The sequence below is a fragment of the Diceros bicornis genome, chromosome 11, assembly GCF_020826845.1.
Source record: "Diceros bicornis minor isolate mBicDic1 chromosome 11, mDicBic1.mat.cur, whole genome shotgun sequence".
Classification (NCBI taxonomy): Eukaryota; Metazoa; Chordata; class Mammalia; order Perissodactyla; family Rhinocerotidae; genus Diceros; species Diceros bicornis.
Window position 1 is genome coordinate 50,386,938 of NC_080750.1, and position 13,953 is coordinate 50,400,890.

General features: G+C 40.7%; 1 protein-coding gene across 1 annotated transcript in view; it reads right to left on the minus strand.

The window, feature by feature from the left end:
- Window positions 1-5,592, minus strand: part of NAF1 (nuclear assembly factor 1 ribonucleoprotein) — a 44,312-nt gene extending 38,720 nt beyond the window's left edge. The window contains exons 1-2 of the mRNA XM_058550294.1: window positions 5,086-5,592; window positions 586-760 (exon numbers count right to left, since the gene is read on the minus strand). Of these exons, the coding sequence (XP_058406277.1) occupies window positions 586-760; window positions 5,086-5,444 (534 nt within the window). The 5' untranslated portion in view covers window positions 5,445-5,592. The remainder of the gene's footprint in view (window positions 1-585; window positions 761-5,085) is intronic.
- Window positions 5,593-13,953: the final 8,361 nt, after the last annotated feature.

Sequence of the window (13,953 nt, forward strand, 5' to 3'; positions counted from 1 at the left end):
GTGGCGCAGCAGTTAAGTGCGCACACTCCACTTTAGCAGCCGAGGGTTTGCAGGTTCGGATCCTGGGCGTGCACCGACACACTGCTTGTCAAGCCATGCTGTGGCAGAGTCCCACATAAAGTAGAGGAAGATGGGCACAGATGTCAGCCCAGGGCCAATCTTCCTCAGCAAAAAGAGGAGGACTGGCATCAGATGTTAGCTCAGGGCTGATCTTCCTCACAAAAAAAAAAAAAAAAAGATTTCAACTGTTATTGAGCAAAATTTTCCGACTTGTGGGCCAAAATAAAAGTTGTAAATCTTTATACAATCTTTAGGAAAGCTAAAAAGCAGAAGGCAGCAAGCTAAATTTGATGCCTCAGCGAGAACAACTATCAAATGTTAGAGTTAGAAGCAACCTTAGAAATTATTCAGACAATCCTCTCTTCTACTTAAGAAAGACAAGGCATGGCAAAAGTATGTCCAATAAAAAGTCGAGAATAGTCTTCAAATTTATGGAGCAGACGTAGGCCAAATGAGATCAATATTAGTACCATAATATATCTTAGAACAAGCAAATTAAGTTTAATAACAAATCTAAGTACTTACGTTAAGAAGTAACTCATCTTTTGTTTTAAGAGGAAAATTCTTATTTTCCTTCTCAGCTTGTAAATCATCTTCTCCATCTGACAGCACTGGAGCAAGTGATATACGAGAGGAAGAGGAAGATGATGAGGAAGATGATGAGGAAGAGGAGGAGCTTGAACTATCGGAATCTGTTTCACTGTAGGTAAGAAAAAGTCGAAAACTTAGTAAAGCATTATTGCAATGGTATTAAAATAAGATTATTCAACTAGGAAATATGTACTTTACTACATGTTTACTGTTGCTGGTATAATTCAAAAGCCAGCATTTCAAAGTTGACTAGGGTATTGGAAAGCAGTCTTTAACCCATTGATAACATTTTCAAAACCCCTGCTGTACCCCAAACCCTCTTATTACACTAGTCTCATATGTCAATCATCTGTCTGAATATAATTAAGCATGTGACAAATCACTGACAGAAGAGAGTTCTGAGCCAGGCACCTCTCTTATTAGCCACCAAGGACCAGATCACTTATTGCCAATAAAGAGTTTCTTCTCAGTCTTCAGACAACTTGGAAACTCCTCCAAGTTACCAACCATGTTGACCACTCCACTCTCTGCTCCTTTAGCCCTTGACTTCCACAGCAATTCTTATTACCAGTAACTCTCCTCTTAGTTTAAATTTTGTTTGCTGACTACTCTCTTCAGCCCCTTTTATGTACTGTTTCTAAGAGTTCCATCCTCACTTTCTCCTCTGTCTCTGTACTCTTTCCATGGATAATCTCATCCACTCCAATGAGTTCAATCACCATCCACGTGCAGGTAACTCCCACACCTTCATCTCTCTAAGCTCCAGCTCTGACCTCTGGCTGCATACCACCAACCTCGGTACGAATGATCTACATATACTTCACACCTGCAGCAAGTTAAAAGAGAAAAGAAGAGCCTTCTCCTCACTGAACCTGCTTCTCTCCTTGACCTTCTATTTTATTTTATTGCTTAGGCTTCAAACCAGTCACTATAGGTAGAAGCCTTGGAATCATTTTGAGCTACTGCATTCTCACAGTCAGTGATACAATTCTATCTTCAGATTGGTAAACATCACTCTTATGCCGCTTCTCCATCCCATTTCCACTGCTGCTATGAGCCTATTTTGAGTCCTCACTTCTCACCTGCTTTTCTGTAATAATTGTACAACTGATATCAATACTAGTCTCTCCCCACAACAATCACCCCTTTATCCTACTGCTGTTACCTTCACCCTCTCACGACCTTCCATCCTAATCAGTTCACATACTTGATTTTAAAAAACTATCCATGACTGGACATAAGGGAAGTATTAATTTTGTTACATGTGATAACAGCACTGTGATTACGTAAGAGAATGTCCTCTTAGCAAATGCATGCTGAAATATTTAGGGATAAAGTATTATGATGTCTGTAAATGACTTTAAAATGGTTCAATAACACATACATGTGAAACTAACAGTTTTGAAATGTTAACAACTGTTAAAATCAAGGTAATGGCTACATGGGTTTACACTATTCTTTCCATTTTTTATCAAGAAAATATTAAAACACAGAGAAAACCTTAAAAACTTTTTCCAAGGGCCTGCCTGGTGGCATGGCGGTTAAGTGTGTGCGCTCCGCTTTGGCGGCCCAGGGTTCACAGGTTTGGATCCCGGGCGCACACCAACGCACCGCTTGTCAAGCCATGCTGTGGTGGCGTCCCATATAAAGTAGAGGAAGATGGGCACAGATGTTAGCCCAGGGCCAATCTTCCTCAGCAAAAAAGAGGAGGATTGGCATCAGATGTTAGCTCAGGGCCCATCTTTCTCACAAAAAAAAAACAAAACTTTTTCCATAATTCTACACTATACTACTGTCCCATACTATACCATAATTCACTGAAAAACATGTCTTCCCAGCTAGATTATGAAGTATCTGAAATCAAGATATTAGCTCTGGCAAGTATTATCTTTCCTCTTGTTTCACAGGAAAATGAGCAAAGGCCAATTTCACCACTTGGCTCAGGAACCCATCCCATTTCCAAGTGAACTGCTTCCTAATATTACTGTACTATGAATCTCTCCCCCTGCCCCAGATCATTCCCATCAGCATACCAAAATTCTGTAGTGCCTCTGTTAAATCCCTCCAGCTATGGCCTCACTTCTCCCCTTAACATTTCCTGAAAGAGTTGTTAACACATGCTGTCTCTCCCCTTTATTTCTCACTCAATCTCTAGCCCTAAATGGGCTTCCATCACCATCTGCCCTTCACAAGTTCAGCAACAATCGCCATGTTGCTAAGTCCAGCAGACACCTTTCTGTCATCTTACTTCTCAGCAACATCAGACATGATTCCCCAATCACTTCCTCAAAAAAACTTTCATTTTTTGGGGGCCAGCCCGGTGGCAAAGTGGTTAAGTTCACGTGCTGCTTTGGCAGCCCGGGGTTCCCAAGTTCGGATCCCAGGCACAGACCTACGCACCGCTTATCAAGCCATGCTGTGGCAGCATCCCACATATAAAGTAGAGGAAGATGGGCACGGATGTTAGCCCAGGGCTGGTCTTCCTAGGCAAAAAGAGGAGGACTGACAACAGATGTTAGCTCAAGGCTGATCTTCCTCACCAAAAAAAAAAAAAAAAAAAGAAAAAAAGCAACTTCCATTTTTGGCATCCACTATGTTACAGTGGTATTCCACCCTCATGTAACTTCTGCCTTTGAAGCTTTAAATCCAACGTTGACTTAAAAGAGACTTAAATGATGTAACAGCCAAATGCACTGTTTGAATCTTGTTTGAATTCTAATTCAAATAAACCAACTGTTAAATGACACCCTTCAAACAACCAGAAAAATCTGAATACAGACTATTAGGAAATATTAAAGAATTAGGATTAATTCTACTATGGTTGATAATGATATGGTGGTTATGTAAAAAGTATTTTATCTGTTAGAAATGCATAGTAAAGAATTTACAGGTAAAGTGGCATATTGTCTGAGATGTTTTAAAACTATCACATTAAAAAAAAAGAAAAGTTAAATAAAACAAGATCAGCAAAATATTGGAAACTGTTAAGTTTGGTGATGAGTATACACACATTCATTATATTACTCTCTCTACTTTTTACAAGTTTGAAAACATCCATAACAAAAAGTTAGAGTAAGTTTTATTTGTAATCTGACAATGCTCAAATTTACTTCTCCAGTTCAGAATTGCCCTCTGAAGTCTAAACTCATTACCCTACTGCCTACCTGACATCACCAATTGGCTGTTAGAGAAATCTCAAACTAACGGTCCAAATTTAACATTCCTATTGGTCTCCAGCTCCCATCAGAGAAAAATTACTCCTTGTCTCAGGAAACAGCACCACCATCCACTCAACTGATGTCTCTGTCTAGCCCACTGCCACATCTATTAGCAAGCCTGATCAGGGTGACTTCAAAATTTTTAATCCAGACAACCATGGTCACATCATGGGCTAATGCAACGCCTTTGCAACTGTTTCCAGAGTAGCCCCTGTTCCATTCTTGCTTCTCTGCTTTCCCTCTTCAATCCAGTTCAATTCCTTCTCTACAGAGCAAAGCTTATTAGAATGTTAACCTGAATATGCCATTTCTCTGCTTCAAATTCAACAGTTTCTCTAGCACTTAGAATTAAAACATTAACAAGGCTGCAAGGGCCTACACGGTTGGGCTTTCCTATTACTTTCTCAGTGCCTTGCTTGTTCCTTCATGGTAATTGTCACCAACTCTAATTTATTGATTGATATGTTCACTCTTATTTTTTGTAGATCTCACTAGAATGTAGGGCAGAGGTCCTGTCTGTTTTGTTCACCTGTTCAGTATCCCACACAACACACTCAAATACTTGTATACAGTGTTCAGTGTGGTTTAGTAACATCCTACATGCTGAAGTCCCTTCCCACCAGAGGTTTCATATTTAAGACACAGGATGGGGGTGGGGAGCTCTTATAAAACCTATGCAGAACATACACTACTACTAAGTAACAATGGTTCGCTAATTTCACGAACACGTGCTCTCCAGAAGGAGTCTACGAATTAACAAAATTTTCAGGAGCCAATTTGGAAACACAGAATATCCTTTAACTCATCGTCAATTCACCTGGTTCACTAAACTTGATGGGGAAAACAAGTCGGATCTGACACAAAACTCTAACCACAAAGGGACACGCCAAACTGAGTAGTTCTGAAAATAATCCAATATCCTCAGGTTTTCCGTATTCCAACTGAAAATGATACGATCTACACCTAGGACTTTCCAGACTACTAAATTTAGGGAAGAAGCGAGATCTGACTATTGAGCTCAGATTCACAACGCGATCTGCCACGAACAGCGAGGAGTGGGCGGTCCGATGTGCGTGTAAACACGTGCGCCCTCAGCTTCAGCGACCTCCCCTCCCTTCGGAGCCCACGCGGACACCCTCTCCGCCCCAGGCCCCGGCTCCCCCCGCCGGTTACACAGGCCCTCTACCCACAGCTCCGGGACCGGCAAGCACCCGACCTGTCCGAGTCCGAATCCGAGTCCGAGGTCTCCGGGGAGTCTGGGGTCCGCGCCAGCTCCGCAGCGCCCGGGCCGGTGACGCAGTTCCCTCCGGGTGGAGGTTCCAGCTGCGACTGCGGCGCGAGGTTCCCGCCGGCCGCAAGGCTCGGCGCGAGCGGAGGCGGCTGGCCCCCGGCAGGCTGAGCCTCCGCGGCCTGCCCAGTGTCCGGGGACCCCTCCTCCGACTGTAGTGGCTGCCGTGGCTCCGGGAGAGGAATAGGGCCAGGAGACGGCACTTCCTGACCTTGGCCCACCCCAAAGCCGGCGCCGTGGAATTTCAGAGTTTCCAGCTGAGCAGCGGCGGCCTCCACTACTTCCATGGCGTCACGCCAGACACTCGGTCAGGCTCCCGTTCTGGACCCTCGGACGGGCTAGCAGCTCGCTCACGAAAAGATCAAACAACCTTGGCGGCAGAGGTAACCGAGCCTGGGCCCGACTTCCCGCGTTTCTCTGGTAACTACACGCGGAGATGTCTGCAGACACGCCCCCGCCGTTTACTCTGCGGCACTTCCGGGAGAGCGTATGACGTATCGTGACGCGACTGCGCTCACTGGGGCGGGGCGGAGCCGCAGGACCTGTGGAAACTAGCTCTCCCGCGGCCCTAAACCCGCCGTTTTCACTGCATCGTCGGGACTTCTGCTCACACTGCAAGGGCAGAAGGCTAGACTTTCCTATTGCTGGATCTGTGCAAATTTCGTTCGATGAGAAGATGTGAAGGAGAGATTGTAGGACTGAGGAGATGCCTGATTGTGCGAGGCGCTGTCCATCCGAAACTTGAGCCAGGAAGTCTTGAAAACAGACACTTCTAGCAAACTTCTTTAAAGTTAAATGAAATTAAATTCATCGATAGAAAGTACGTTGACTATTCATCTCAAAAAAATTACTACTACTGTTCCATTTTTTTCCCTCCAAAGCACTCTCAAAGAGAGCAGTAGCGGTGACAGAGTGTTGCTGCTTGTTGATGTTACGGTGATACCTATATTGCAGTTGATGATGCTTCATAGAAAGGGTGGGATGAGACTAAAATGTACTAACTTAGCCTGAGAAACCATTGCTCTAGATCATAAGGAAGGCAAGCAGAAAGTTCTTAGGATTAAGGTAGGGGTCAATTTTCTGGTTTTCTATTAGAGCTTCAATTTATTTATTATTACTCCCATCAGCCCCTCGAGTAATAATAAATAATATTCATTGTTACCATTTTATTAAGCATATATATGTACCAAGGGCTGTACTAAGGATTTTATCAGTTATTCCCTTCGAATTTATTGTGAGCCCTCCACAATAGTAGACCTTCATAGAAGTTTAAGACAAGAGTAACACATAATCTCTGGTTTCAAGGATCTTACGATCTAATAGAAGTAAAAAGGTCAACGCACAGGAGAGAACTAGAAAGATGTTTGAAATGTGGAGTAGAAGATGCAGGTTCAGCAGTAGTTAGAAGTTAAGTAAGACTGATGGGCTGTATCATGGAAATTCTCCAAAGAGAAGCAGGAATTTAAACTTGAGACAGTACTCGCTAATGCAATGATAAAGCAGAGCTCAGTGTTCCCAGCTAAAAAGACCTGTGTCCAAATCTCAGCTCTACCATTTCTTTGTTGGTGTAATGGGTGAGTTTGGGCAGACAGCCTAACATACCTAAATCTCGTTTTCCTTATCTGTAAAATGGAGATAAAAATATTATCTCATTTAGTTCATGTGAACTTTAATTAAGGTTTTATGCAAGAGAATGACATGTGTCATACACATAAGTGTGCAAAGATACTTGATAAGTAGCACAACGCATGAAATGATGAATAAAGTGATATTTTAGTGACATTGATCTTGCAGAGATATGCAGTATGAATTTGAGAAGAGAAGAAATTTGAGTCAGAATGACCCTCCAGCCAGCCAAAAGTCCGTTGCGTTTTTCCAGGAATCAAGTGATGAAAGTCTGAACCAGGGCTAGAATCAGTGAAATAGAGTAAAGGAAATCCCCAACATCAGAAGAAGAGTTAAAGTACTCTAAAATTTCTAACCAAGGAAACTAGAAAGAAGCTGGTATTACCAGTAAATATGGAGAAGTTGGAACAAGATAACGAGTTTATAATGTTGTTTGTCAATGCAAATAATCAATAATCAATCTTTAGTAAGAAATAGAAGAGAGTTCTATTTGAGCCAAGCTGAGGACTAGCCTGGGTTAAGACCTAGCCTCCACCAAGGAAGAAAATGCTTTGGAGAAGCATGGTTTTTGGCACAGTTTATGTACCATTTCAGAACAAGGAACATACATCAAGCATGACAGGGATATGATTCAAGGTATCAAGAAAATATTTTTTTTTAGATTAGCATGTACTCAGTTGGTTGACATGATGCTGGTGCTGCGGGAAGGGAGACTTATCTGGCATCACAAGAAGGGAGGCATTAATTTTTATCTTCAAAGAGCACGTTCCTTATTGTAGAGTAATGATTGAATTCATCCATTACTTTAATGGTGTGCCTGTGAACTGGGCATACAGGAAAGTGAATAAAACACAGTCCTTGCCCTTAGGGAGCTAACAGTTTAGAAGAAAGACAAGTTGGAAATGTGATAAGTACTTGAGTAGAGAAATGTTTGATAGTAGAAGCATGTACTATAGAAGAGGGATGTGCAAATGGGAACACAGAGAGAGAATACTGGGAAAGTTAAGGCAAGTTTTACAATGAGTATGACATTTGAGCTGGGCCTTTAAAGAGAACCATGAATTTGTTAATCTGAGAAAATAGGAGAACTTCATAAGGAAGAATAAATAAGATCATGTAATTTACTGATTAAAACCCTAAATATTTGCGATCACGCTTAGAATAAAATCCAGACTCCCGGCTTTGGTTTTCAAAGCTCTGCCTGATCTGGCTGCCCACATATCCATCTCCTACTACTTTCCCTTCCCTCCGGCCATTCATCTCACTGGTCTTCGTGATCCCTCTTCAACACACCAAGTGCATTCTTTACATATGGCATTTTCACTTTGTTGTTCTCTCTTCTTTTCAAATTAATATGGTTCATTTCCTTATTTTACTCATGTCTGTACTCAGATATAACACCCAAGATAGAACTTTCCAGACCACCCAATCTAAGAGTATCCCCTAATACCAGTCACTCTCTATCTCATTCCTTTTTTTTTTTTTTTATCGTATAGCCATGCACCACATAACGAAGTTTTGGTCAACAATAGCCCGTGTATACCAAGGTGGTCCCGTAAGATTAGTACCATATAGCCTAGGTGTGTAGTAGGCTACACCATCTAGGTTTGTGTAAGTATACTCTATGATGTTCACATGACAAAATCACCTAATGACTCATTTCTTAGAACATATCCCCATTGTTAAGCAACACATGACTGTACATATCTTCACATGAAATTATATTTATTTACTTCTTTATTGTCTCTGTTTTCCCATAAAATTAAGTCTCATGAGCCCAAGATCTTTGTCTAACTCACAGCTGTCTCTCAGTGTCCAGAACCGTAACAAATCCTAAAAATTTTTTCGAATGGAAGAATGAAACAAAAAAGAGAAAACAATAAAGCTTTATGAAACAATCAAGGTAAAGGAGAAATGATTACAGACAAAGGTACAGATGATACCTAAGTTATTCCTTCAATTTAAATGAATCTAATGATTCCTAAGAAATGCTACTGGTTTCCAATAAAAATCTCTTTGTTTTGGGGGTGGAGATGGTCTCTGTACTTCAGGACAAGAATAGCTATACCTCTGCCTAGCTTTAACTAGGTTGCTATTTTGCAACTGATACTTTTTCTAAGTGCTTGAATGTTTCAAAATGTCTTGAATTTACCTACTTCCAGAGCCTGCCTCTCTGCTGCATTATTTCTAACAGCTGCTAAACTTAGCCTGAAGTCTTTCCCTTAGGGCTAAAAGCTAAAATAACTTATTGAAAGAATAAATAGTTTATAGGATCACTATTAAAATCGAGAGTTTGTCTTGAATTAAATTATTAATTAAAAGCCATATTACATTTCAAAGCAAGCAAACAAGTAAAAAACCTAAATATATTCTTTAAAATGCAAAAACATTTATAAGAAGAAATTTGTTTAAAAACAAATAGAATTTTACAAGTTCGCCAGTCTCTACTTATTATAAAGATTGTGAAATTTTACAAAAAGAAAAAACCAGCTGCTAACTAACTCTTACTGCCGTTTGCACTGATTTCCAGTGTCTTGCTACTCAAAATGTGCTGGACGAGCAGCTTATGCACCAGGTGGAAACTTGTTAAAAATGCAGAAGTTCAGGCCCTACTTTCTGAATCAGAATCTGCATTTTAACAAGATTCCCCATGTGATTTGCGTGCACTTGAAAGTTTAAGAAACTCTGCCCTAGTGGCCATGTGAGAATTGGCAACATCCCAGGACTGGTATAGTGCTGGAAAGTAAAAAGAATGAAAGCCTTTTCCAAGAGGAGCTGAAGTGCTGGACCGTTGAGTCTAAGGTGAGTAGACTGACTAGCTCGTTGTCTGTTGATGCTTCTACTTGGATGCCCCTCAAGTACCTCAAACTGTCAAATCCAAAACGGATCTCAGCATCCTTTTCCCCATACTTCCCCTCCTTTATCTCCTATCCTGGTAATGCCACCCACTACCCAGTCACTTACTATGTACTAAATCTCAGCCTCATCAATGCTGTGTGACTTAGTCCAAGTCACTTAATTTTCTCTGTCTGATATTCTTTCACTCATTCATTCAATAAATATTCACCAGGTACCAACTTTGTGTCAGGTGCTGTGTCAGGTGTTGGGAATAAAGTGGTAAACAAAACGGAAAAGGCCCTAGAGCTCGTAGAATTCACAATATAAAATATCAATTTTAATTGATGAAGGATCACCAGAGCAGAGCTCCATAGACCCTTCAGAGTGCATTAGGAGCCAGTCAAGGTGAGGGTTAGGGAATGGGGCGATTGGCATTCCAGATCCCGTACACATGTTGGATTTCAAGTAAGATTTCATCTGAAGAAAGGATTTAGTGGCAAAAAAAAGGAACACAAATAAGTTGAAACCTAAAGCCTTTCCTAGAAATGTCATTTCATAGTCTTTGTTTTTTGTTTCCAATTTTTTTGAATTCTGGAATTTTTATAGATGGCACACTGGTTGATCTTAGTTTATTTCACTGTTTAAAAAGACATGAATTGACACATGTACAGTTCAGTTAGAAGCCTACAATGCCCTTGTTAAATGGGAATGAGAATACTTTCTAATATTTGTCACGTAATGATTAGAAGCACTATTTACCACTCCCTCCACTTTGGGCATTTGTGGTACCATTCTTATTTTTCTCCCCTTTCTGCTTTATTTTTGTTTTCTTAGTTTTATTTTTGACTCTTTCTCCATTTTCTCTTAACTGTTTGTGTACTGATCAGTTTCACTTGTCTCTAATCCATTCTCTATGCTCGTGCCTGAATAAGATTTCTTAAATGCCAATCTGTATAATTGTTCTAGTTTAAAACCTTTCAATAACTCACCATTGTCTTAAGATAAAAGCAAACGCCTAAATATGACATGAAAACATAGAATTATCAGTCAGCCACCCAAGCAATGATGGGAATGAAGATGGTGTTGTCAGAGATGATTTTAACCAAAGCATGGAGACAGGGAAACGTTGGGCTGGTTCACCTTTTCTTGAAAATTGTGTGATTTCTACATTTAACATACTGTTCTCAGATATGTTAAAATATACTAGATGTGATCTTCTAATACTTGAGGGGTCTTGACATTTGGAACTATAGACCTTATGTTACTCTACCCTGAGGACTCCACGCACGTTATTGTTGACCCTTAAAAACGATCATCTACCTATTGTATTAGATCATCCTCTGCTTCAACCACTAGAACCCTGTTTTTATAGCAAGTATTTTAAAGTCCCTCTAACCACATCACATCTGATTAAGAATACCAGTTCGTATCAGCCTTCTAGGGACTCTTCAAAGCTCTCTTAGGACAAATATACATTCCCACTGCCCACTGCTACTAGAACAACAACCAGATGAACCATATGAAGCTGGTCCATGAAGAATGTCTCCAGAAAAACAAATTCTCTAAGGAGGATTACAAGGTTACCTCTTTCCCTGGGGACAGAATTCATATATACCTAGTGCTATAGAGTGAATGTTAGTGTTCCCCCAAAATTCATATGGTGAAACCTAATCCCCAGGTGGTGGGGCCTCTGGGAGGTGATTACATCATGAGGACAGAGCCCTCACAAATGGGACTAGTGCCCTTATAAAAAAATACTCCAAAGAGCTCTCTTGCTTTTCTGCCATGTGAGATTAAAATGAACAGACAGCAGTCTACAAACAGGAAGGGTGCTCTGATCAGAACCTGGCTATGACGGCACCCTGGTCTTGGCCTTCAAGACTCTGGAACTGTGAGAAATAAATTTCCGTTGTTTATAAGCCACCCAGTCTATGGTACTTTGTTATAGCAGCCCAAACCGACTAAGACACGGACAATTCATGCCATAGTCCTAACAGAATATTAAATTGGAACCTTTGAACGAAGAGCCAGAATACACATGGTACTGCATTCAAGGAAGTGTGAGACTTCCTTCCATGCAGAATTTCAAAGGAAATAATCAAAACGCATTTGTAAAAACCTTAAACTCTCTTGCTCACATCAGAAATGTGAAAAAGTAGGACAGTCAAAGGATTTTATGAAGAAGGTTTTGGAGGAGAAAGTTGATGGATTGTTGTGATTCCCACCCCCTCCCTCAATCCCCCTTACCTCTTCTCTCTGCCATCTCCCATCACCACAGGAAGGACTGAAAAACCTAAAATGATAACAACCTGGGAAAGGAGAAACAGTAGGACAGGATGAAAGAGAAAAAGAAGACCATGTCACCCTTCCTACTGTCAGTAACCAGCTCAAAGAAGGCTTTAGCTGGAGGGAAGTGAGAAGATTTTATGTTGAAATCAAATTTAAAGTTTTGATTATTACCTAGGACATATTGCATTTCTGAGTTGTGAGTATGTTTGTCACTTTAAAAGATCATAGGACTGTCTCTTATCACAGTGACCAGAAAACTCAGAGGGATTGTGTTTTCATGGAGACGGGAGAAGGATTACTCCTACTGGGCAGATTTAATGGGACAATAAAAGACAGAAGCAAAGCTGTTTTTTGGATTACACTGCGTGAGTCCACCTTGTTCAAAGTACCAGTCACATAGTCATAGTACCAGCATTTTCCCAGCCATCTGTCCACCCAAACCTGAAAGAGCTCCCCACTGTAGCGTAATCTTTTGTAGCCAAGGCCAACCAACCCTCAAAGCCTTGCAGAAAAGCACACTTTGCTGAGAGCCAAGGGTAATTCCAAGACATGAACTGCTGCAAAGTGAAAGACTAGGGTTTTAACTCATACCAGAGATCCAGTGTTATTGGTCTCATCACTTTCTTGCCTAAAATCGCTCACTTTGTATATTAATCTTGTTTTGCTTTACTGTTTATTATGCCTAACTTTTGGAAGCTGCCTCATTCCTCTGTGCCAAACCAGTCCTGATACGCTGCTTCAGTGCCCGGCTAGATTATGGTCTGCAGGGCACAGCTAGGGCCTCTCACCTCCTCAAGTGCACTCCAAACCAGGCACATCTGTGGTTATGGTGGAGGGGGCAAGCGGGGAGATGTGAGTGATTGTGCACCTCCTGACAAGTCAGTTTCCACAGCAGGCTCAGAGCTCCTGGTTAAAAGTGGTTTCTGAGACACATCAAACTGCTAGACCCAAACCATAGTCTACAACTATCTTTGTTTAACTCTTTATTCTTCTGGTAACCTCTTTGTAATTTTTTTCCAGTCACATCTCATCAGACTTTGCATTCATCATTATATATCTGTTTATACCTTTGACCCTATTAAACGTTGTTTCTTCATCTCACCGGCATAGCTCAGAACCACCTGGGCTAACACTGCTTCGGAATCTCTACTTAACCTCAAATAACCTCTAACCCAAGGGTACATCATGTGAGCAGTGCTGCCACTCACTTCGCTCACCTAGGCTTCATGGACAGGATCTGAACCGAGTCAGGCAGGAATAGCAGGCGCAGGAATATAAGAGAAGACGGCATCAAGAAACTTCGTCAATTTTATACACCAATTATATCTCAATAAAGCTGAAATTTAAAAAAAAGAAGAGAAAAAAGAAACCGTATTTTTAGAACTACTGTAACCCATAGCGGATGTAAAGATAATACACTCAACAAATTTCTTACACTTCATTTTTGTCTATTTTCAGTTCTGTCTGAAGCCAGGGTTTACGTTCTCCTTTTTCTAAATTTTAGTTCACAGGCCAATTTTGAGTATTTCTATTTGTTGCCCAAAATTCAATCTTGAAGTTACTAAAATTGATTTTACTCTTCCAAGAAAATATTTTCCTTACAATAAAACAATGTGATAATTAAACAGAAGTCAATCAATAGGTGAATGGTTTCATGGACCAGCCAATTAGAATATAGCAGCTGTCATCATTTCCAATTTGGGAAAGAAGTAAAAACAGATGTTTTTGTGGTTTGTTTCTTTGTTTACTGAGTCAGAAAAATTATTGTCACACTGCCTTGTTGAAATTTACTAATGATTAAGCTAAGTTCTTACAGGAAATACTTTATTTTCCTCTCGATTCAAAACTCAAATATGTCAAGGTCAGTCTTGTTCAGTTCTCTTAATTAAATGATGATGGCATCAGTGGATCATTTACTGCGTATATCATGGGAAAGGTGATATTTGAATGATAGAGTGAGGAAAAGGTGCTTTGTCCTAATAGGCCCTGGAGTCTTTTTGTCAAAGACCCCCTAGTGCACTGATGGAAGTAGGCAAGAGCACT